This window comes from Puccinia triticina, chromosome 8A (genome assembly GCF_026914185.1).
Source record: "Puccinia triticina chromosome 8A, complete sequence".
In the NCBI taxonomy this organism is placed as follows: Eukaryota; Fungi; Basidiomycota; class Pucciniomycetes; order Pucciniales; family Pucciniaceae; genus Puccinia; species Puccinia triticina.
Window position 1 is genome coordinate 1,413,585 of NC_070565.1, and position 24,892 is coordinate 1,438,476.

General features: G+C 43.9%; 4 protein-coding genes across 4 annotated transcripts; 1 reads left to right on the forward strand and 3 right to left on the reverse strand.

Moving 5' to 3' along the window:
- Window positions 1-7,395: 7,395 nt before the first annotated feature.
- PtA15_8A146 (uncharacterized protein) lies at window positions 7,396-8,242 on the reverse strand (the record flags this gene model as incomplete). The annotated part of the gene is made up of 4 exons (XM_053171545.1): window positions 7,396-7,437; window positions 7,500-7,652; window positions 7,706-8,080; window positions 8,159-8,242. The coding sequence occupies 4 exons, from the start codon at window positions 8,240-8,242 to the stop codon at window positions 7,396-7,398; spliced, it is 654 nt and encodes a 217-aa protein (XP_053022798.1).
- A 1,011-nt stretch (window positions 8,243-9,253) lies between these two features.
- PtA15_8A147 (uncharacterized protein) lies at window positions 9,254-9,555 on the reverse strand (the record flags this gene model as incomplete). The annotated part of the gene is made up of 2 exons (XM_053171546.1): window positions 9,254-9,343; window positions 9,406-9,555. The coding sequence occupies 2 exons, from the start codon at window positions 9,553-9,555 to the stop codon at window positions 9,254-9,256; spliced, it is 240 nt and encodes a 79-aa protein (XP_053022799.1).
- A 1,287-nt stretch (window positions 9,556-10,842) lies between these two features.
- Window positions 10,843-11,521, forward strand: PtA15_8A148 (uncharacterized protein; the record flags this gene model as incomplete). Its single annotated transcript, XM_053171547.1, has 4 exons — window positions 10,843-10,862; window positions 11,167-11,229; window positions 11,297-11,366; window positions 11,453-11,521. The coding sequence occupies 4 exons, from the start codon at window positions 10,843-10,845 to the stop codon at window positions 11,519-11,521; spliced, it is 222 nt and encodes a 73-aa protein (XP_053022800.1).
- A 10,091-nt stretch (window positions 11,522-21,612) lies between these two features.
- Window positions 21,613-23,155, reverse strand: PtA15_8A149 (uncharacterized protein; the record flags this gene model as incomplete). The annotated part of the gene is made up of 2 exons (XM_053171548.1): window positions 21,613-21,762; window positions 22,952-23,155. The coding sequence occupies 2 exons, from the start codon at window positions 23,153-23,155 to the stop codon at window positions 21,613-21,615; spliced, it is 354 nt and encodes a 117-aa protein (XP_053022801.1).
- Window positions 23,156-24,892: the final 1,737 nt, after the last annotated feature.

The following is a 24,892-nucleotide window of genomic DNA, read 5'->3' on the forward strand; positions in this document are numbered from 1 at the left end:
GGATAGATTGCGTTTACGCCTCCTGGCTCAGTAGGATGCTGGTCTTTGAGGGTCGAGTGATTTTAATGCCAAGTATGTGCTTGGCTTCTCCCAAGTCCTCCATGCAAAATTTTGCGGAGATGAGCTGCTTGAACCGGTTGACTTCATCAACACTGCAAGAGCTACGCTTCGCTACAAAAAGCGGCGCTTTTGCGTAGCGAAGTGGAAACACGCTACTCTGGATCCAGAATAGTGTTAGCGCTAGCGGAAAATAACTACTTTGAGCGGTAGCGAAGCGCCAGAACCGCTACTGCAGTTTTGGCCTGCGCGTAGCGAAGCGCTTTTTTTTGCCGCTTCGCTACAGTATAGCGCAGCGGAAAAATTGACGCTTTTTGGCGGTTTTTGGCGCTAATAGCGCTTTTTAGCGCCAAAAGCGTAGCGAACCGGGTCGCTTTTGTGTCAAAAGCGTAGCGGGCATCTCGCCTTTTGGTGGAACATGCCAGAAACAGTACACAAACATCAATCCTCCATCATTTTATGATGTGCAGTATTGATGTTTGAATGGTGCTATGGTAGCGCAGCAAAATCACTACAGTAGCGTTTTTTCCGCTACTATAGCGAGAAGCGTAGCGAATTGCCGCTACTCTGCGCTAAAAAAAAGCGCGCTATTTTCTTTAATTTTTTCCCCTTAAAAAATGTAGCAAATAGCGAAGCGCCAAGTCCGCTACAAGAAGCTTAGCGAAGCGAGGCTAAAACCGCTACGCTGCCGCTTTTTGTAGCGTAGCTCTTGCACTTTTGACTTCATGACTGATTATAATCATGTTGTCAACTTAGAAATGTACAAAAAATTCCCAGCCTTCACCCAGTGACGTGAAAAGACAAGGATCTGCTGGGCTTGGGCAAAAGTGAATTGATTTGAAGAAAGCTTTCAACTCAGCATGCCATACCCTCAGCGGTGGGCGGATACATTAATTTACATTACGGCAGTGGAATTGGAAAACATAACATCTTTTTAGTTATCCAAATTGGCCATTTTGGTAACCTACAAAATTTGTGCAGTAAAGTAGTAAAGTAACTTTTTTTTCAACCTGATTTTTTATGTTTTTGGTAACGTAACTTTTTGTAAAGGGGGTTGAGATTATTGAAAAAAGAGCAAGTTGATATCATGTCTTTAGCTTACACAGCGAGTCCCCTTGGCTCAGGTGTTGCTGCAGGCTGCGTGCAACATCTGACACTGCGGGAATCTTGCTGTTGCTGCGGTCCGCAGCAACATCTTGATGCTGCATATCAGAATATGCAGCGTCAGCTGCAGCAACATTTGGCCGGCTGATTTGCATTTGGACAGCTGGCCACTGCAGTACATAACAACCTCTCAATGACCGGTCCTTGTGCCGGCCATCAAGAGGATTACACACTCCTCTCACTCCTCTCGGTGACCAGCTCATGGACCGGTCATTGGGAGGAGTCCACACTCCTCTTGATGCCATCACACACCAGCGTCAAGAGGAGTAAAGACAACTCTTGATGGCCAGCACAACAACCGGTAACCAAGAGGAGTACGCACTCCTCTCAATGGCTGGCCCAAGGCCCGGTCATCGGGAGGAGTACATACACACTTGCCTTGATGGACGGCACAGACCAGGAATCGAGGTGCATGTACTCCTCTCAACGCTGGCCAGTGTTGGCATTGAGAGGAGTATGGATTCCTTCTCCCAATGACTGGTCCTTGTGCTGGTCATTGAGAGGATTGTGGACTCCTCCTCGCAATGACCAGTTGCTATGCTGGTCATTGAGAGGAGTGTGGACAACTATCAACGGCTGGCACAAGGACTCCTCCTGATGGCCGGTCCTTGGGCAAGCCATTGAGAGGAGTACGTACTCCTCTTGTTGACCGGTTGTTGTGCCGGCCATCAAGAGGTGCGGTGTGTGTACATACCCCTGTGGCCGGTTGATGGACAGCTGGCCAAGTGTTGCTGCAATACTTGTCACGCAGGGTTTGAATCGCCACTGAATTGTCAGATGTTGCTGCGGTCCGCAGCAACATTGAGATTCCCGCAGTGTTATTGGTTAAGGCTTGCCTCTCTGAGATTAGTGATGTTTGAAGTTGTGGGTTCAACCCTCACTCTGAACAACTTTTAATCTGGCTTCCTGGCAGCATACTGAGTTTATGTGGTTGTTTAGCATCAACTTGAGAAAACATCTTGCTCATATTGATAAAAACAACCACAAATCAGGGCCTTTACCAGAAAGTTACACCAAAGTCACCCAAATCTGTGAAAAAATGTAACGTGACTGGTTTTGTTCAAAATAACCAGGGAACGTAACTAGATAAAATGGAGCCCATTTTCTGCAGGAGATATCGTAACTCCAAATTAGATATCTGTAACTAGCAGATAAAGTAACTGTAAAGGTTACATTACCCTAAGAGTTATCCATTTGGAGAACATATCTGCCCACTGCTGATACCCTGGGAGCCTGTTTCAAGCCGTAGATCGCCTTTTGGAGCTTGAGACAGTAGCCCTTTGGAACTTCCAGGCCTGGGGGAGGACAAAGATATACTGATTCTTTGAGATTGCCATTAAGAAAGGCATTTTTTGCGTCCATCTGGTGGATGTCGTATCCTCGAGACACTACAAACATTTATTATTTTGCCCAAAAAAGAAATAAAAGTCAATGTGAAAAAAATGAAACCAGAATTTCACTCAGGGGAACAAACTGAGCATGCTGAGCCAAAAAAAAAAATTGTCCCAAACTGAGCAAAAATCATTGGACAATGTTTTGGGATGGTTTTTTTCACGGGCCTGGCGGGCCTGGAGCGGGCCTGGAGCGGGCTTGAGCGGGCCTTGAGCGGGCCTGAGACGGGCCTACCCCAAAAGCACATTGGGTCAGTATTAAAGGAGTTTTGCCTTGCCCTGGGAGCTTCTGGGGCTTTTGATGGGCCCAAAATCTTAACATGGGCTTTTGGTGGTCTATAAGTATCAACTCGGGCCACTGAATAGCCCATGGGCCTTTGAATTCCCAGAAAGCCCACCATGAGCCCCCACATAGCTAATGGGCTCTTGGTAGCCCATGAAGATCTTCATGGGCCAACAGATACCCTCATGGGCTTTTGGTGGCCCATGAAGATCTCCATGGGCCAACAAATATCCTCATGGGCTTTTGGTGGTCCAAAACGCTCCCCATGGGCTTTTTGTGGCCCAGAAAGGAGGCAAAAAGCCCATGGGATCCCATGATGGAAGTATCTGTTGGCCCATAGGGATCTTCATGGGCAACCAAGAGCCCAATAGCTATGTGGGGGATCATGGTGGGCTTTTTGGGAATTCAAAGGCCCATGGGCTATTCAGTGGCCCGGGTTGATACTTCTAGACCACCAAAAGCCCATGTTGAGATTTTGGGCCCATCAAAAGACCCAGCAGCTCCCAGGGCAAGGCAAAACTCCTTTAATACTGACCCAATGTGCTTTTGGGGCAGGCCCGTCTCAGGCCCGCTCAAGGCCCGCTCAAGCCCGCTCCAGGCCCGCCAGGCCCGTGAAAAAAAATCATCCCAAAACATTGTCCAATGATTTTTGCTCAGTTTGTGACATTTTATTTTTTTGGCTCAGCATGCTCAGTTTGTTCCCCTGAGTGAAATTTTGGTTTTATTTTTTTCATGTTGACTTTTATTTTTTTTTTGGGCAAAATAATAAATGTTTGTAGTGAGAGAGTCCCACAATTAGAGCGGCCCAAAGAATAGTCAAGGGGCCCGTTGGAGCGTAAGTAAATCCAAAATTGTCTGTTTTTTTAGACCCTTGAGCGCAAAGACAAGCTTTGAATTTGACAACAACACCCTTGGAGTCCTTCTTCTTTTGAAATACCCAGACAGTGCCAAGGAGTGACTCGTCTCCGGGGATGCTTTTGATGGACCAAACTTTAAGTTGTTCCATTGCCGCCAGCTCAGAGTCAACAGCCTGCGTCCACAATGAAGAGTCTGCTGACTGCATCGCCTCTCTGTAAGTTTGAGGAATATCAGAAGCAGCTAGTGCCATTGCAAGGTTAGCTCTCCTTTTTGTGTGGAGGATGTGAGAGGTATTGATAGAGGAGCTGATGTCCTTGGGAGCTTTGTCAGATGTAAGCAGGATGTTGTAGCCGGGACGAAGTCGTGGCGGAAGATCACGAGACAAGGAAGCTGGTGGAGTAGGATTTTGCTGTTCTTGATCCTCTGGATTTTCAAAGAATGAGTTGGCGTGGATGAGGTGAGTGTATAGATCAAGCTCATCCTTGGCTGACCTCCAGTCCAGAAAATCTTGCATGGAGTCTGGCGAAGAGGGTTCAGAATTTGAGGAAGATTCAAAAACTTTGTCAAACTCAAGCGGAGTGAGCGGATCCAATTTGGAACTACTCTGAGGGAAGAATAGAGCTTGAGAGGTATTTTGTGCTTGAAGGGCTGCCTCTCAGGGGAACAAGAAAAAGAATATAAGAGTATGGACTCTTGAGAAAAGGTGTGGCTATGGAGAATTCTTGAGGTATGTCTAAGGGTTTACTTATTACTAATCTAATAGCAAGGTAAAGGTAATGTAAAGTCTGTCCAACCTGATATATTTGGCATAGACTTATCAAGCTTGCCCACTCTGATTTAATGGCATAAGCTAGGCTAGTGAATGGTGACCAGTGATCTGGATTGCTGGAACAGAAACTGATGGGGAACAAAAGGTAGGGCCAAAGAGGGCAGACTACATACAACATATTATGGGGCTGAGTTGTGGTTGGAAGAAAAGATGAAACAGTGAAAATTCTCAATCAAGGGGCTGAGGCTGAAAATGCTATGGGGATGGAAAGTTCTGGAATGAGGCTGGAATGTGGAGAGACAATGAAACATCAGCAGAAAGAGATTACATATCATATGAGAGTCTGAAAAGGGAAGGGCTGAAACCAAAGGGGACAAGGGGTAACCAAGATGGGATCTCTATGTTTATTACATGTGTGGCTAATGCTAAGATGGGGTTGTTATGCTGGATTGGGAAGAGAGAAAAAGATGATGAATATCCAGGGTCTTTCCTAATAGTCTGGCTCTGTCTGATGGGTGAATTTCTCCCACTTGTGCCTAGCTGGGTGCTTGAGAAATACTGAGTTGGTTTAGGTGGGTATCCAGAAGGTGGGGAAAATGGGTGAAGAGAGAATGGGGGGCCTGTTGATGGGTATGAGTTGTCCTGGCCTTGATCTTTAAGGGATGTGGGTGCTTGAGTATTCCAGAGAGGGTCATATTGAGGGGAAAAGACTTTGATTTTGGTGCCATATTCAGGATTGGCTTACGACAGCGTGGTCTGTACGACTGATTGAATTTGAGTCAAACATTGAATTCTTTATTCTCAAAACCGTCAACAATTGGTTACCTCTGGAGTGATTGACTTGGCTATGGTGGTGAGCACAGGTAAATACACAATGTATATCGACCAAAAAGAGGGTTCGCAGGACTCTGCATTTATTCTTGCTTGGATCCAGCACACTTTCAATGAATAGAGCGCAAGAGGTGAACCTTCCGGGTTTGAACAAATCTGGATGAAGTGCCTCGATGGCGTAAAATAAACTCTTTTATCCAGCAGTAAGTACCTTACCCAATGATGTGCTTTCTTTCATCTCGTGAATGGACCGCTGTGGAACTCTCACGCAATGGGTAAGTAGAGCTTGGAGGGGAAATGTAAAGTATCACAAAAATGACACGCTACAAGGGTGCTTGAAAGGTTGCCCTCCTGTAATAAGCTTTGGGAGTACACTAGATTTTAAGTGTGGCGCAATCTTCTGAAGATTTTTAGTCTAAGTAATTTAACTTGTTAAACCTTGTAAGTGATTTTAAGATTTGAGGCAATTGTTTGAAAAGGGCAAATTTAGAAGTGTTCAATATTTGAAGAGTTCAATGTTTGAAGGGGCAATTTATGAAGCTAATATTTCAAAGTGATGAATGCTTTATATGTAAATATATAAACTAGTGCAGACATGGGGAAAAGGAAACAAGTAGGGGCAAGGAAGGCCTCCTTTTATAGAGAAAAACACGTCTGAGAGTGGTTTTTGTGATGTGTGAAATAATAAACTGTGTGAAATAATAATAGGAAGTGTGAAAAGAAGATTTTAATATAGTGTGAAAAGAAATAGCTACTTTGGGAAAGCTGTACCGTGTGTAGTGAAGAATATACCAAATTGGGAAGATGTTATGAAATAAAATACTCCTGGCTTTCACCCTAATTACTTAGACTAGCTTTAAGCTTTAAAATATAACCTGATTGGGAATTTATTATGTAGAGATGATCATATCTGTGACGTGTGAAGATAAAACCTGGTACTTTTGTATAAGTGTAAATCTAACTAAAGTGGGTGCTTTTGAATGAAGAAATGTCACAGATAATTGTATGTAACATCCTTGGTCATATTTACATTGTATTTTCTACGCTTTTTGAGGATGTATCTTACTGTAAGTTATATGTAATATTTAATATAGGGATTTTTAAAGACTGTAACACGTTGATTGGTCTTACCACATCCCCTCCCAACTTATTTGTCTGCCCTCAGACAAAATATAACCAAAAATAAAAAAAATTAATACTATAAAATTTTCCTAGAGAAACAGGGCTGATTCGGCGTGCTGAGTTTTTTTTTTTTTTTTTTTTTTAATGGAAGCTGAACGTATCAAAGGCAATCATAGCGTGATCTCAACGAGTTGTGTGCGCTGAATTGCGGCGCGGCTTTTCATTAAGAACTAGACTTTCAAGGCGGCTGCGCCGCCGCTCGTTGCAGACTATGGTGAATTTTAAATTAAATTGAAACTATTGTTCCCAAAAATCGCTGCAATAAATTAGTGTGACGGTTTCGCACCGGTTAAATTTCTTCTTCAAATAGAGGTATGTTTTAAGCAATTTTTGCTTAAAGATCACCCTTGAGTCTAAATCTCAGCGTGCAAATTTGTTGGAAAATGATAGAAAATATTTCACTCCTAAAGTTGAAAGAAGAGTCGATAAAAATAACGACTTGAAAAAGAAGTTGTAACTTTGAGCATTAGCTTTGAGGTGGGAATTAGACCGGTGAACTGATTGTATATGAGCGCGCCTTCACACGTCACGTGGCAGATTATGACCCAAAAAAACAAATATCAAATTACCTCAACAGATCTTTCTAGGAATTCTCAAAAAGACCCGTGGTGGTCACATTAAGTTGAATGCGATGATTAGTTGAAAAAATTAAAAATGAACAAAGTTGGCTAAGAGTAAGGTCAATTTTGAAGTTCAACGGTACACATATTGGTGGTAGACCAAAATAGAGCAGATGAGCCGACTGGAGACGCTGGAATGGAGGAGTGAATTTGTGTCTTTACACAATTTTATGGGTGATTGGCGACCCAAAAGGTAATTGCCAAAAAGGTGATGGGGTTGAAAGGTCAAATTTCTGTCATTCATTCCCGGACTTGGTCGTCATGAAGGTCGCCGCTTGTCACCTGATAAAGAAATCAGTAAAGAATCCACTTTCATATTTCACAAATGATTTCTGCGTGCTCACCTTGACTCTCATCATGTCAAGCCTTTGATTCCACCCTCCTAACGTTCCGCGGAAGCAGACTTGCCTGCCAATGGTGAAAGCCTCAGAAACATTTAACGCGGAGTTTACCCAAGGAACCAAGTATTCAACGGTCATGCTTTCATCTTCTTCATCCTGTGAATTGGCAATGTCAGCTTGTGATCAAGACGTTGAAGAATAATACTGACAGTTTCATTGAGGCCATCATGGCGAACAATAACAGAGATCGTGCCTTGTTGTTGATGATCATCATCATCACCGCAACACTCCGCAACACGGCCAAGCGCCTTGATTTGAATTTCTTGTTTTCCATAGTTGACCGGCACTTCAGATTTTTCGTCGACGTCGCACATAAAAAATGGCATCTTGTGTCTTTTCGCCCCAACAAGAAATCCTTTGAGAGCGTAAAGTTTGCCGTACGTTAACTTGTTGGAGAGTTTCGTGCGATAAATCAAACAAGCACAAGCATGGTTGTCGAGGCCAGTTAACCCGCCAGTAACGTGGTACTTTGCTCGTGTCATCAACTTTTGGGTTTCACCAGATTGGCCATGATGGTCGACGGACTTGGTAGCAAAAAAAATAAAATAAGGTCATTAAAGTGCTCAAAAGATCATGTTTCTTTGATGAAAAGAAGGCTGTACCGTATGGGAAATAGCAAACACTCCGCTAAAATCAAACCACAAATAATTCGCCAACTGTTTGAATTTAATGATAGGACTGTCCATGTTTACCTAATTCTTGGGGAAGTTGTTTGTAATGATAATCATTACCTTTTATATATATATTGGATTAAACTGGCCACAGTTTCCTTCCTGATACAAAGAAGTTGAAGTTTCTGGAAAGATTATTTTGAACCCTTTCCCCTGCCCACATCTGGCGATGAAAAATTCTGCTTCATCATAATACCCTGACAACAGACCCTGACTTTACCAAATACTAAAGGAATCACGTTCATAATGATTTTCTTTTCTGTACCCTGAGGGCTCAACTGAGCCTCTGACCCTGTCATTCTGCTTTTGAAGCTAAGTAACAAGTTTACGTAGTGAATAAAAATAGTTGATGCACTCGATTAGAGCTACATAATTTCCGCATCTATCAAATAGAAAATACAACAACTACTAAATAGAAATCTTTGGCTAAAAACAGTTAACACATCCCTTATTTCCTCCCCCCGGATCAGTTGAGATTTACCTAGCAAACTGACCATCTCAGGCGCGAATCATGTATGAAGTTCAGTTGGGTTGCCTCCAGGATAAGCTGGCAGCTTCAACAGCGCTGCTGATGCATTTGTCTTGGTGTTCAACGGAAACATGCAAGACTTAACTCATTACCACATAGCTTTTTCATTCCCATTACTTATTGAAAAATCCTCAAGGGGTTGAGAAAAACAAATCTGTCCCTGCTGGTCATATCACAATGGTGAAATTGATGTTAGACTCTTCTTCTAAGCTTCACTATCACAAAGAATCTCAGTGTAAATTTGTTTTTTGAGAAAGGAAACAAACAGGCATCAATTGGGCATGTAATTGGATTTGTAGAGCAAAACATCTTTCATTAGAGGACACTTGTGTCAAAGTCATAGGTTGGTTCCAAAAAAAAAACAAAAAAGATTAAAGGAAAAAATGATTGCGGATTGTGATTGTGAATGTGGAATTAATTTCACCTGGAATGGTGAAATTAGTCAAAGAGAAGATTCAACAGGAAACTGATGACAGTTTGATTAGAAAAGTATCTTTTCATTCCTCAGAGTCTTTCCGGACTGATAAGAATTGACGCCTCGGACCATTGGAATATGTGGGACGTCCTCCAACAACCCCAGAGGTTACCTAAATTTTATTGTCATAAGTCCTTTGTTGATAAAACTAATATTGGGGAGTGAGGGACTAACGTTGATGATGATCATTCCGCGCCTCGCATTGAATCCACAAAAGTTTCCGGAAAGTTGAACCCTTATCCCGGGATCCAGGCGAACATCCTCGTTGATGTGAATCTGGGAAATTTCAACAAAGTATTTCACATAAAACTCTCCGGAGCGCATTTTCTAAAAAGGAAAAATTAGTAAGGTAGATGGTTCAGTTATGGTCAAGAAAGAGCCCACATCTGATTTATGGCCAACAACAAGCTCAATGAAGTCGCAATCAGTCCTCCCAACTCTCTTATTATTTGAATTTGTCACAAGTCAGACACGTCGAATCGTTCCCACTCCAGTAATTGAAATGATTGATGGTGCACTGGCGGCTCTTGTGTAGCGGAGGTGCTCAACTGAGTCTGGTGAATAAGTAAACTCATAGTTTCCTTGCAGATCGGTGACAGTCACTTCCCCGCGGAGGTTATACAGTTCTCCCTTGCCGAGTGATTGGAGTTGAACATCCTACATTTGAAACAAACTGTAAGTTTTTGGTGGAGGCGGAATACCCATCCAAAGGATAACTCACGTGGCTTAGGTTTTTTTTCCAAAGGGTGCGTTGAGAAGAAGACCCTGTGGCGATGTGGTACGAAAAAGGACTACCGATTGAGAAAGCCGAGCAGCCGCGAAGGTTTGAGCCACTCTTCCAAAAGGTCGAAGTGAGGAGAAGACCCTCTGGCGAAAAGGCCGGTAGGATACAGGATGTGATATCCCGAACCCTTTTCCATAGTTCCTGAATGACGATTTGAGTCGAGTTGATGCAACGACGGGAGTGGTTTCCGGGCAAGGACCCGTGATACTGTCTGGTAAATCGGGCGAGGGGTCTGAATGGGTGAGTTGAAGTGGATGCATGAGGCGCAAGGGATAGTGGGAGGTTCCGGGAAGAAACCTTTAGGGAATTTATGGTTGACCTTATACGGGGATTGTTGTTATCGACGGATCTGTAAGACACGGAACCGGGAAAACAAGAATCACAAAGGTGAATACTAAAGTCCCAATGAAAAGACGATGAAACATCAAACCGACTCGTACAGATCTATTGTTCATATTAAGTGGGGGGTGTGTCCGGGTTGAGGGCAAAACATCTTGAATGATTTTGATTACACACAAGGGAAGGAGTGGCGTTGCAAGGGGTGCCCGGGTTGAGGATGAGACAATTTGAATAACCTTCATCTGTCCCCAAAGAGAAGGGTGTGTGACTTGGGAAAGTTTCCGGTTCGGTAGTGCGTTGAGTGCGAGTCTGAGAAAAAAAAATAGCAAGACAATATATAAAGGTGCTTGCCGTGCGGGTTAGTTGTTTCCCTTGCGGCTCCGGATCTTGGCTTTTTTGCTGCCGGAGCCGCCTGTTACAATGGGGGCTTAAGGGAAATGAGGGCTTGAGACTGGTTAGCGGGACTCGCGCCAGTCTCCAAATGTTACATGTGGCTTAAAGAACCTGTGTAATCCCAAATTTCTTTAGAGGAATAAGGGACAGGGCGAACCCATGATAAAAATTTCCGTAAATCACTGTTTTATTGAAACTTAGATAATTTTTAAGATAACTTCGAAAGTTGCGACTAGGCTTGATCGTCTGAGGACTGTTCATAATTTTATCCTTTCATAAAAAAAAAAGCAAAGTTGAAAGATTGATCTAATTATCGTAAGTTTCAACGTTTCGTGATCCAACCCTAGTTCGAGTTCACACCAGAAAGCTAATCTATCATCATCCCTTTTTTGTATAATCTTTTCAACCCCTCCAACCAGATATCCTCCTTCATACTTCTTTCGGCTAATCAAACCCCATCGCCAAACAAACCCAGCAACCTCGTGAGTTTCCTTTTCAGATATTCATCAAAGAAACGCCCTTAACCAGCAATTGCTTTTGTTTTGAAAGAATACTCGTTACCGGTTTCGTAGATCAAGCTGAAATTGTACACAGATCGTTGGACATATCGCTCTCTTGTGTTCGTAGATAGATCACGCATTTTTCAATATCCATATATAAAATACTGATCCCTCTTTTTTGTTCTTCTTTCACGATTGTCTTCAGAACAGCTACAGATTGGCTATTTCATGTACCAAAACACATCAATCCCAATATTTCGAGTCGTCATGCTGATTCCCCGCTTTCTTCAATATTCACACCGGCTTGCTCTTGACCAATCACACAGCCATTCGATATTCGGCCACTTCAGTCTCGAATATAAAAGCCGCGCTTCGTTCCCGCTTTTACCATCAAACCAGAACAAGTTCCTTGTACCAGATAAAGAAAAAGACCCCAAAAATCATGTCGTACGAATCACCTATCTATATCCCTAATACCTATACTACCGACGGTGCTTGTGCCGCAGAGATAGAAGCAGCTATACGAATTCTTTCTCCAAATGGTATTAGCCCGACTTTCAAAGACTCCTTTTCTCAAACTGAATTTAACGCTTTAGAAAAAGGGGTTCTTGAAGAGATAATAATCTTCTGTCACGAGAACTTTCCTCATAGTCGAACTGAATTATTAAACCAAGCTAAAATGTATATTAAAATATGCAACCAATTTGCCAAGGTAATTGATTTTGTATTTTTATTGTTTTTTTTATAAAATTTTGACTGATAGAATTCGTAAAAAAATTTTCTTCTTCATAGACCAATATTCATATGCCCGACCCAGTCGTTAAGCAAGAGGAACCTGTCGCGAGTGGTTCGGGATACGGTTCAGGCCACGGTTCTGGTTCTAGGAACTCGGTTAATCATCAAGGAAGCCCAGTTTATTATGGAAGTCAATCTAGTAAGTTCAATTTTCTTTTTTTCTAGGGTAAAAAAGTTTAACATGGGTGGCTGCGTATTTTCTAGCCAATATCGCGCCGTTTAACTCTTCGAGCTCGTAAGATCCACCCGGAAGTTGACGTCGAACCCGGTAAGGCCCATTCCATATATTTTCAAATAATTTTCCCCACTGAGAGTCTAAACTTTTGTTATAAACTAAAACTAATTGATCTTTTTCTAGCGGTTCTCGTGGTTTCTTTCTATCATTCCAGAAATTAACCGAATCCTGTCTAGTTTTTATCATGCGCGAATGTGCCTTTTGTAAAACCACATCTCTTCGACGCAATTGATTTACCCGTGCTTCAAGAAGTTCTTGAGTAGATTTAACGTTCCACCAATCGTGCCCTAAATAAGTTTTGAATTCTAAATCAACTGGTAAGATAGCTTGCTGGCCGAAAACTAGCTCGAATGGAGAGTATCCCGTAGTACGTTTGACTGAGATACGATCCGCAAAGAGGACTAGTGGCAGAAAGCTTCGCCATTTCTTGCCTTCCTTCCCACATAGCTTCACTAAAGTATCCTTAATCGCCTGATGTCCTCGCTCAACCATCCCATTCGCTTCCGGATAGTACGGCGTTGTAACCTTAATTCTTATCCCAACTTCCTTAAGAGATTCTTGAAACTGAGCTCCAAATTCGCTTCCTCCATCCACGACGACCGTTTGCGGCGCTCCATACCGAATAATCCAATTTTCATGAAACCAGGTAGCTATTTTCTTTGCTTGAATTTTCTCTAATCCAACCGCTTCAATCCACCCTGATAAATCATCTCAAGCAATAACTAAATACTTCCATTTCCCAGCTTTTATATGAACCGTATCTAGGCTGACTCTGCCGAAAATAGTCGATTCTCCTGTTGGTTTCTTTTCTTCTGAAGGCAAACTTTTTCCTCTTTTCTGACAGGACTCGCAAGATTTAACCCAACATTTAACTACCTTCTTTAAATTTGGCCACCAGAACCGTAGCTTAACTCAACAATATGTTTCTTCAGTTCCACAATGACCAAGACTTTTGTGTAATTCTTCAAGTATTTTTCTTTGAATACCAGGTACCGTAACAACGACTTGCGAGAAAGGCTGACTCTTTTTATGTAAAATTCCATTAGAAATAAAGAAAAACTGAGACTTTTGGATTATTTGATTGAAATCTTCTACGCTAACATCCGGCGCACGATTCATAGTTGTAAGATAATATTCCAAACCCTTCCAAAATCCTTCTTGCAGATTTTTAACCTCCCCTCCCAACTTTGCTGTTGTCCCTAACAGCTGAACAGAAAAGGCAGTCTTTGTACCAAATCCTGGATGAGGTTTAACCCATTCAATTTCTTCATCAAAATCCTCGCCTTTTTCGTCTTGATTTGGTGGTCGTCGTGATAAACCATCTGGTCCAAGAAACTCCTTAGCCGGTACGTGGAGTAAATCATATGAAAATAGTTGAATATAGGCTATCCAACGATTCATCGGAGCGTTAGGTAGAGATGGATTATTTATCATCCCAATCAAACATTTCGCGTCAACCCGTAATTCGAAGTGCTGACCCCATAACATTGTTTCTAGTTTCTTTAAAATTTTAGAAACACCGCATAATTCCAGCTTCAATTGCGAATATTTGGATTCACGTGGCGAGAAGACGACTGACTCATAAATGACTGGACGATCATGACCGTTAGCGTCTTCTTGTGTAAGAATAGCACCCGCCGCGATCAAGCTAGAATCGATTGAGAGTTTAATTTTGCCAGCGCTTTCGTCATAATTTAGCTTTTTAAGTGTAATGTCTTTTCCTACGATTTCCTTCAACTTTTCGAAAGAATTTTGACAATTCTCTGACCATTTCCATTCAGAGTTCTTCCAGGTTAATCGACGAAGTGGCGCCGCAATCGTTGAAAAATTCCTTATAAACATTCTGACATAAACGCATACGCCCAAAAATCCGCAAACTTCCGTCACAGATCGTGGCGTTGGCCAACTTTCAATTTTATTCAATTTCTTCGTCGAAATACGGCGTCCCTCCTTACAAACAACATGGCCAACCAAATTCAACGCCGGCACACAACACGCGAATTTCTTCGCAGAGATCGTGAGTCCTGCTTCCTCTATTCGAAACAAAATTCGCTCTAGAGTAATAGCGTATTCAAAAACAAATCTACAAATTCTTGGATTTTCTGACAAACTTTCATTATCATAGTCAGATTCCGGACCCATAATACCACCGTCGTCTATAAAAATTCCAGCATTTCGAGGGATCTCGTCTTGTAAAATCCAAGCCATTTGCGCTTGGTACACGGCAACAGAGTTCGTTGCTCCCTGAGGTAATCTAGTAAGTTGAAATCTCCCCAACGGTGTTTTGAAAGTAGTAAGTTGTCTTGATTCTGGGGCTAACTCCCTCTCATCATATCCTCCCATAATATCGCCTAAACCATAACAGGCGCGTCTCGTAAACGAATGAATTAAATCTTCTGGCATCGGTGGTAACCCGGCGTCTTTAATAGTAACTTGATTTAGTTTCTGTAAGTCATGAACTATACGGAGTTTACCATCTTGCTTCTTTACACAAAAGATAGGACTAGAATAACTTGAAGAAGATTGCTCATAGAGCCCGGTTTTTATTCTTTCCCGTACTAGTTCGGTAAATTTTTCTTTAATAGGGCCTGGAATCGGAATAGGACAAATTTGCCACGGCTCGTGCGGAATTACTGGTATTACATATGGCTTGCCATATGAATGCTTGAGTAAACCTCGTTCTGTTTCATCGAAAGCTAAACAGTTTTGTCTTAAACTAATGAGATTGTAGAATAAATTCAATTCTTTGTCTGATAGAAATCCAGGCGGTCCAAAATTAATTACTTTGAGTCGCTCTAAGGTAACCTTGTTGGTTGGCTGAAATCTAGGTGGATTTGGTACTAATGGAGTTTTATAAGGATCCCGCGAAAGAGGCGGTCTCGTCAGTGGTGGGTTAGTTGAAATAGGCATTGGAATATTTATAGGTTCAATTTTTTTTGCCACTGATTTGTATTTAGAAGCTAAAGAAAGTTTTTGATTCCCCGGAAGTTCGTCTATTTTGCGTAGTCGAAGCCCGGGGTCTGGTCTAAAAAATCCCGTTCCACCATGTGAGTAGGAAGTTCAGTTTCCCACTTATGATTCTTTGGAAGCATAATAGGTATCAAATAAGTTCGTCTTTTTTGATCTAAAATAGCTAAAGATTCTCCTCCCCCTGTATTATATTTCATTGTAGCCGCAACGTCGATCAAGAATGGTTTTCCTAAGATAAACTGAACCGCCCCTCGTGCTACCCAGAAATGAACAGGTCGGGTGAGTTTTCCTATTATAACCTCGATTCCTTCCGCAATACCAATGATTTCTGTATGATGACCTCCTATTCCCTTCAGATTCATGGGTCTTTTGGTAATGACTAGTCCTAATTCTTGAGCTAAATGTTCTGGAATTAAATTTACCATAGAACCGGTATCTAGTAAAGCTTCACGATCCTCTCCTCCAATATTTAACTTGATGAAACCCAGAGGACATGAATAATGCTTTGTAAGTGCATCTAATTCCTCGTCCTCCATTTCCAATTGATTAGCTGAAGCAGATTCTTCGGCAGGAACTCGCCGATTCGAGATCTTCTTTTTAAAGACGTCCACTAACCCATTAGAAATAGCAAATAACTCGCCATAACTTAAAGCCATTTTTCCCTCAAGCAGCATTTTCTTAGCGGTTTCTTCCTCTAAACCCGGAAATTCCTTAGCTAAAGGTTTTTCGAGGTAAGTTTTCTTTACCGGTTTCTCTTTTCCGCTATCTTCACGCTCAGGTTTGTCAAATCTAACCTTAGACTGACTAGTCTTTGGCTTTGGCTGAATTTTGATAGGCTTGAGTGTCGTTGCTTTTTCAATTAGATCTTCAGCATTGATATCCATTACTGCATCCTTCCCTCTTCGACTTTGCTTTCCTCCGGTCGAATTTTCCGGCTCCTTCTCCGATCGTGTTTGTTTCCCGGTATCCACGTCGCAAGTCTTCTTCTTCCTCGCATTCCTCCAATTCACCAAAAGATGACGAAACCACCGCTGAAACTGTAGGTTTATTAAATTTATCCACTTCCTCTTTTACCGGCCTTCTAGTATCCCAAGGTATAATTGATTTATTTGGTAAGACATAGTCTTTCCCTTCTCGCTTAACTAGACCCTGTGTTTCGTCATAAGCTAATACTCCACATCTATTGGTTCCATGGGTTTCCTGAAAGCAATAGTAACATTTGAATCCAGGAGGGCGTTTATACGGTACGAAAGCTGGCGCGGTAGTTTGCGGTACGTTAACGTCTGACAACATATGAGGCGGAGTCATTTTTCCAGCAGTTAAAGCGGCTAGTTGTTTAGTTAAATCATCCAACTTCTTTTCATAACCAGCGACAACAGGCGGTCCTCGAGGAACATTTTTTGGTTCAGTTTTCTTTGAAGAAGAGTTTTCAGGTAGGAATAATTGACTGGTTTTTAATCCCCGTCTTTCCATAACTGACACGGATCGAAGTTCCTTCTGAATATAGGCTAAAATAACCGAGGTCTTTGGTAGAATATCTCCTCCATCCTTAGTAGTTTTGATCCTATTACCATTAAGCATTTCTTTCGTAACAGCAGCTTCCAACTCCGCGCTAAGGGCTTCTAAAAGCATTTCACAATAATCTTCAACGTCGGAACTGTATCCCATTCAAACTAGGTAATGTGTTATAGTTTCGAATTTTGTTTTGAAAATATTAAACTCTTCTTGAGTTTTTACTCCACCAGCTGTTATAGCAACAGAAACTAATTCTCGTAAGTCTCTCTTCGTATATTTAACTAGAGGCTGAGATTTCCCGAATCTAGATAACAATTGTTTCTTCAATAGTTCCCAATCCGCAACTTCATATCCTGTCATGGCTTCAAGCTCGTCTTTTAGATCAAGACCCTTTACAAAGTTAATAACTTGATTTGCTAGGTCTTCCGGAGCCGCACCGTCGACTTTCCCAGCTTTTTCATAGCGCAGAATGAATTTATCGATTGGTAAGTTTGTTCCATTGAAACATAATTCCTTATCCATAGGTTTAATTTTAACTATTCGAGCTCCCGGCGCAGGCGCGTCATACCGAGGCATAATTGGTTCAATTTCCGGAAAGGGGACCGCTGAGGATCCATCATCTGAGTCCGGAGTTCTTGGGTGAACACGAATTTCTTCTGCGTGATCCAACGGACGAAATGACGCGGCCGACGAGGGCGGCGCAGGGTTTCGAAACTGACCGGGGTTAGCGTAAAGGTTGATGGGTGGCGGCATAGGCTCCATCTCGAATAAGTTATTAATATTTTTTTAAGCTAATAAAAAATCGTGTAGTTTATCAATTTGCTAATTTTAAATGTAGCTAAAAAGTTACGCGTAAATATATTAAAATTACGCGTAAGAATTTAATTTAAGAATTTTAACTAGGTTTGAAGTGCCGCAAAAGAAATTTTGCAACGAACACGCGGGGATAAAGCGCGTAAATAAGGAAGAGAATAGGGTTTGTAGCTAGATTTTTAGACGTTAAAATTCTGAGAGAAGGTTTGGCCACTGTTGGGACACCACTTGTGGAACTCTCACGCAATGGGTAAGTAGAGCTTGGAGGGGAAATGTAAAGTATCACAAAAATGACACGCTACAAGGGTGCTTGAAAGGCTGCCCTCCTGTAATAAGCTTTGGGAGTACACTAGATTTTAAGTGTGGCGCAATCTTCTGAAGATTTTTAGTCTAAGTAATTTAACTTTTTAAACCTTGTAAGTGATTTCAAGATTTGAGGCAATTGTTTGAAAAGGGCAAATTTAGAAGTGTTCAATATTTGAAGAGTTCAATGTTTGAAGGAATGCTTTATATGTAAATATATAAATTAGTGCAGACATGGGGAAAAGGAAACAAGTAGGGGCAAGGAAGGCCTCCTTTTATAGAGAAAAACACGTCTGAGAGTGGTTTTTGTGATGTGTGAAATAATAAACTGTGTGAAATAATAATAGGAAGTGTGAAAAGAAGATTTTAATATAGTGTGAAAAGAAATAGCTACTTTGGGAAAGCTTTACCGTGTGTAGTGAAGAATATACCAAATTGGGAAGATGTTATGAAATAAAATACTCCTGGCTTTCACCCTAATTACTTAGACTAGCTTTAAGCTTTAAAATATAACCTGATTGGGAATTTATTATGTAGAGATGATCATATCTGTGACGTGTGAAGATAAAACCTGGTACTTTTGTATAAGTGTAAATCTAACTAAAGTGGGCGCTTTTGAATGAAGAAATGTCACAGATAATTGTATGTAACATCCTTGGTCATATTTACATTGTATTTTCTACGCTTTTTGAGGATGTATCTCACTGTAAGTTATATGTAATATGTAATATAGGGATTTTTAAAGACTGTAACACGTTGATTGGTCTTGAAAAGTGATTGACAACCAAGTTGAATAAATCAGTTGGTTTTCCCCCCGATTCTGCCAGCCACAGCGGACTGAATACGGCATACAGAGACTTGAGGGAGGCTGACAGCCAACACCAGTTTGAGAGCTGTTTTACCTTGGAGGCAGCATAGGATGTGTATGTGGTGAGACGGTTTCAATCAATGTTGACGGAGTTTGGTGGTTGCTTGGTATTGGCTTTTTTGGCCCTGCCCTGAGATTTGCCAAGGAGCAAATTGGTGGTGTCCGGCGGCCAATCATTTTTCTTAGCTTGATTTTCTTTGGTAGCAGCTCGTTGTTTCTTGGTAGGTTTGGTTCAGCCAAGAGATTGGGAGACATTGACCTGTTTCTTCAGCTGCAAACCATACTGGATGGGAATCCCCCGCATTGTCATTGCGTAGTCACGTTCCAAGGCCTTGAAAAAAGTAGAGATGGCAAAAGGGTACCCTTTTGCGGGTACCCAACACCCGTGGGGCGGTACCCGCCTACACTGACAGGTACACGCAGACAGGTAGCAGGTGCAGGTGCGGGTGTTCAGCTTTTGAGGTCCAATCCGCCGCTAAGTGTGGCACATCTGAGGGTTAGGGGAAGTATTCCTTTTACTTCCTTGAACTTTTTCAACAACAATGTAATGTTGTCTAGGATGGCCCGAGAGGCTTGTTTGGTCTCTCCAAGTCATCCAAGTATGGGTTAAGAAGGAAGGAAGGTTCTTAGGTCTTTCTTCTTTTACTGACCCCCTCTCTTCTTTGTTTTTGGTGGCCTTGTAGGCCGCCCAGAAGAGAGGAGAGTCTAGGAATAGAAATTCCTTGAGACCATTGTCACTAAGGAACGGTGCCCTCTTCCTTACCCTAGGCTGCATTGCAGTCCCCAAGGTCTGAGCCCAACCCGTAACTCCAGTGATTCTGGAGCCCCGCTCAGAGCTAGCCTCCCATACTCATTTGTTCTCGTTGTGTATCCGAACCTCTCACTAGCTCGACAATATCTTGCAAGATGATGTATGTATTGCCTCTGTACTCTTTCTGTTAGTGCATATATTCTATTAGGTCTTCAAGGTCCTTCGGTACCTCTATGCGGAGTTGATTGTGCTTCTTGTGGCCTCCTCTTGAACCTCTTGAGAGGGCGTCTGCGCGGTTTCCTGTTGATGTTACGCGCTTCGCCACAAGGTCCACTTCACGTTCAATCAACAGACGTTGTATGATTTTCCATTCGCTGTTCACAAATCGATCTTTGGACTTGCGTTTGTTAATTATGGTTTCTGTTGTTGTGTTGTCTGTCCAGACAATGAAACTCTTGCTCCTTTTTGCTCCAAGTTTAAGCAACATGATTAGTCCGGGTCTTACCACTATGGTTTCAAGTCGCGAAATTCTCTCTTCCTCTTTGTCCAGGTCGTCTTCTATTCCCTCGCCTAGTTTTTCTAATGATTTCAGGCAAAACTGTGCCCAGCGTCGCCCTGTGAGAACACCAATTCTGTAGCCTGTTGACGCGTCGCCGACCCAGCCAACTTCTGTCGGTTCTGGCGCTGCTATTAGGCGAGTCGGGCGGAAGTTCTTCAAGCTTGTCAGCCAAAAGTGGAGGTCTTCTTTGACATCTTTGGGTAGCGGCCTTGTCTTCCATTTGTAAACCCAGTTCTTCAGCATCCGGTATAGGCTACACAGGTAGCATCAGAGTTGAGGCAGGATAAATGACACGTGGTTTAACCATCCAACCATCACTTTGACCTTCGTGTAGGAGAATTCGGCTCCAATCTTTAGGAAGTCTTGGATTTGGCTTATGCGCTTCTCTAGTTTCTTGTTTGGTAGTCTGACCGTCTTCTTGACCCCATTCCATACAAACCCCACGTATTTCTGTTCTTTGAGAAAAGGAGAGTATTTCTCTTTGTTTGTCTTTACTCCGAGCTGATTGGATCGCTTCACTACATCTGTCATTAGTAGTGGGGAGGTGACAGATTTTACAAAGAGGTTGTCGTTGACCCATCTGAAGATTGCTCTGACGTCAAACTCAGCTAACATGATTTTCTTCCAGGCGTCAGCCGGTCTGCCAAAGGAGCCGCAGCCCGCCACGCCTCCAAATGTGATCCTAGTGTCGAGCATGATTCCTCCGTTAAAATCTTGTACCATAAGGTACAGCCATTGATTGGGTGCGGTAGGGATTTGCTGGTACGCTTTCTCCCAGTCGAATAGAGCTAACAGTATGGGCTCTTTGTTCTTTCTCAAGTATGTTGCTACGACGTTGAAGTTGTCCCAGGTGGTCTTGAAGTCCTCAGAATCTACAAATGAGTTGACAGAAGGAATCCCCGGTTGTCTGTGCGGGAAAGAGAGGTCGTTTATCGGCCTCAAAGACCCATCCCCATTTATCACAGCTCCCAGCAGATTTTTGCGGAGGAAGGGGAACTTCTTGACGACCTGTTGGCGAGTATAAGGCCCGAACATCCGTCCAGCCGCGACTTCCTTCGCAATCAAGTCTTCAATCTTGGCTTTAGCTTGCATTGCCGAGTTGTGATTTGGTGGTGTGAAGAACACGTTGTCCCCTTCTATGTAATGTTCTGGTATTTCTTGATTGAAACCTTTGCGGAATCCTTGCAACACATTGTTGAACTCTGGAAGGAGCCTCGCTGTGCTCAGGGCTGTTTCCCATTGCGGGAGGTTCATCTTGCATGAAACCGCATGAGGCCAGCTTATCTCTGTTACCGTATGGGTGTCTGGTACAGGTTTCCTTATTCCTGTCCTTATTGAAGAACCACTTTTGCCCTGATCTGTCTCACTAAATTTGGGCACCAGAGGGCAACATATCAGAGTTGTCCCTTTCTCTCTTTTTTCTTTCTTTTCCTTTGCACTCTAGTGTAGAGTAATGGCAAGGTTTTTTCTTTTTATTTTTTTCAATGATATTCCATTGTTTGCATATACAACTTCTAATGTGGAGAGGAAACACAAGGGTCATGGACGGGAGCCTACTAATGGTTGCGGTCTTTCCTGTGTGACCCTCTGCCACCGCTGTCACGCTTGTTGTGGCGCGGGTTGAAGCGGTTTCCCTTGTACCCTCCCTGTTGCTGGGTCTGCTGGTTAGAACCCTTGGACGGCTTTGGGCCTTCCTTGCCGGGGTTCTGATTATGTCCAGTTTTGGTCAACGGTTGTTGTAAGTGGAGCGGGGTGTTGTTGGAGCCGTTTGGTTTGGACTTGGGTAGGCCTATTATTGGATCCCAGCCTACTCGCCTACCGCCAGCCGCGTAAGGGTTGTTGGTGAATTCGACTTCTTCAAACCTAGCGGCCTTGGCACACATCTTCTGGACAATCGTCTCTCTATAAACCAAGATGTTGACCACCGAGAGACGTCCATTGCTTAAAGGCACCCTTGCTGAGGAGGCGTTGACTCGGACCGTGATGTCATACCACAAACCCGTCATGTATCCATAGCTCTGTATGATGGCATCGCAGTTCCGCTTATGGCCTGACAGCCAGACGAGGAACTTTGCATGAGTGGGGATTTTGGCTACAGCTGCATAGAATCCTTGATGATTCACCGACCATTTGTTGTGGGTCTGGAGGTACTCGCTGGGGAATGGAAAGCCTGTGTATTGGTTCCTGCAAAAGTGGGCCGCTACGCTAAACTATGCTATTTTAGCCCTAAAGTTTAGCGTAGCGGCAAAAAGCGCCCACCCCTTTTGAATAGCGTTAGCGCGCTGTTAGCGCCGCTACGCTTTGCTAATTTTCAGTGGCGCTAACAGCATACCAATTTTTGTTTAGCTTTAGCGCTGCGCTACAGCCGCTACGCTACGCTATGTTGCGCTAAAGCGCTTTTAGCGGAAAAAAGGCACTTTTTTGCCGCAAAAAACGCTTTAGCGCAGCATAGCGCGCGCTCTTTTGCGCCTTGCGTGCTTAGCGTTAGCGCAATTGCACGCATCTGCGCTAACGCTACGCTAAAAGCTAAAATAGCTTTGCATCCTTTGCGCGCAATTGCGCTAACACTACGCTAAAAAATAGCGCATTTGCGCTGCGCTACGCTACGCTAACAGCTATGTTAGCGTAGCTGACCCACTGTTGGTTCCTGTCTGCTCGGTTTTCTTCTGATCAGGGCTGCTTTTTGCTGTAATGAAGCATAGCTTTCTCTTGCCAAGCCTTGTTGAAGATGGTAAGTGGTAGAGGGTTCCTTAACTCCCTCAGGTTATTGTTGAAGAATTGGGTCAAGCCGATGTCTTTGCTGGTAGGAAATGCTGCATCGTCAAATACTAATGCGCCTTTCTTCCCTGGTTGGTCCGCAATCCCGATTGTTTTGACATCATTAGTGTTATTGACGGTTGAATTGAGCTTTTTTGCTGGGATCACGCTCATAAAGTCAACTTTTTGAACTGAGTTCGTTCTGTTCGAGTTGTTGCTAGGGGGGTTGGCGATTCCATTAGGTCCAGCGGCAACCTGGGATAGACCTTTGCAGATCTTCAGGAGGATCCCGGCCTTGGCGTGATCACCTGATTCCGCGGCTTCTTCCGCCTTGTCGTACATCTCAAGGATCCTTGTCTGAAGGGATCACTGGGCTTTTGGGTGTCCCTTTGTTGCGATGGGGTTTGTGGCTGTTAGACGGATCCAAGATAAAACGTCTTAGCTTCCTTATTCCACGGTAATTTTCCTAGATTCCTGTCTTTTGGTTGCCTACCTGAACCCTGTCTTCCCTCGCCGGCTTCCCTGGCGGTCGCCGAATCTTCCGCGCCTAGATCTCTGACTGAATGGTGCGACACACATACGTCTGTCTCAGTTCCTTAATTCCTTTGGTAATTCCTTAGGTGTTTCCTGATGATGCTGATTCTTTGACTTAACGGGTCCAACAATCTCCATCCAATTGTTTCCTAAGGTTTCCTGGATGTTGTCTTGGCCTTCTTGTCCGGACTCTTTGTGTTCTTCCGGGATCTTTGATGTCGCCCGCGTAACAATCTTCTTCGCTGCCCCTTTCCCCGCCGTGGTGGTCGTCTTGGACCCTGACGACTTCTTCAGTTTTTTTGCGGGTGGTTCTTGAGTTTGGTGCGCTTCCCCATCAAACTCCTCTCGCCTTGTCACGCTTGGAGTTTGGTCGGTTTCTGCTGCTGTGCTGCTTTCCATTGCTTTTTCTTTAACTGCGTTAGTTGCTGACTGGATGAGGCTTAACATTTATTGCGGCTAGGCGAAAAACTTGCTTCCTCTCTCCCTGCTTAACGGCGGGCGGCGATCCGGCAAGGTTTACGGCGTTGCTAGCGGGAAGATCCTTGCAGTACCGCGAAGCTTGCCGGTACCGGTTGACGCTGGGCCAACTAGGTTTCGCCGGCCTCCGCAGCAGTCCGCGGGGGAGCGCGACCCTGCGCGGGCTTAGTGCTTGTTCCAAGGGCAGCGCCTTGCCGCCTTATTGCAGGCGCTGCTGTTGCGCCTAGGAGCCGCAGCTCCTTGGACTTAGCCCACCTCCCGCTGCGCTCCCGGTAAGTAGCAAGAAAAAAAATGGCGGGTACCCGCCTTGTTTGGCGGGAGAGCCCCTCGGCAGGCAGGTACAGATCGCACCGCGCCAAGAGCCTCTCGGAAAGCAGGTGTACACCACGGGCGCACTTTCTCAAATTGGGACTGTTGATCCCGGGGCAGAGCTCTTTGACCGTCTCGCCAACCCCTCAGGCGTTGGCAAACTGCTGAGAAACCCCGGTCAGTGGCTCCACAGTGGTCAGACTGTTGGTCAACCGGTTGCTTTGAAACCAAAGACCAACCGGATTGAGCCATGAATTGCCAACGGCTGTTGGCAAATTTGCTTTTGCCAGCACCGAGGCTTGAACTGGGGTTGGCTGCCCCCAGTACATGTAGCCCTGGAGCAAGGCAACTTGCCAAGCTCACAGCTACACTTTTCCAGTCAGGAACATGCGTATCGGTGCCTGCCAATCGGGCCCCCAGCAGGTGGCGGTGGCGGCCCGGGCCACCAGGCCTCCGGCGGTGACGGGGTGACCCGGGTACATTTTGCACCCGCTGCGGGGATTACCTCCAACGCCCAGCCAACGGCTTGGTTGGCCCAACGTTTACCCAAACATACATGTGTACCAATCTCCAACGGTTGCCGCCGCGAGCAGACAAACCGTCAGAACAACGGCAGCGCATACCTCCAGATGACGTTCTGGTGCGCCCGTGGTGTACATGCACCTGCCCGCCGAGGGGCTCTCGGTGGGCAGGCTCGGCGGGTAGGTGTATGTATCACTGCTCGCCGAGAGCCTTGCCTGCTCGCCGAGAAGGATAACT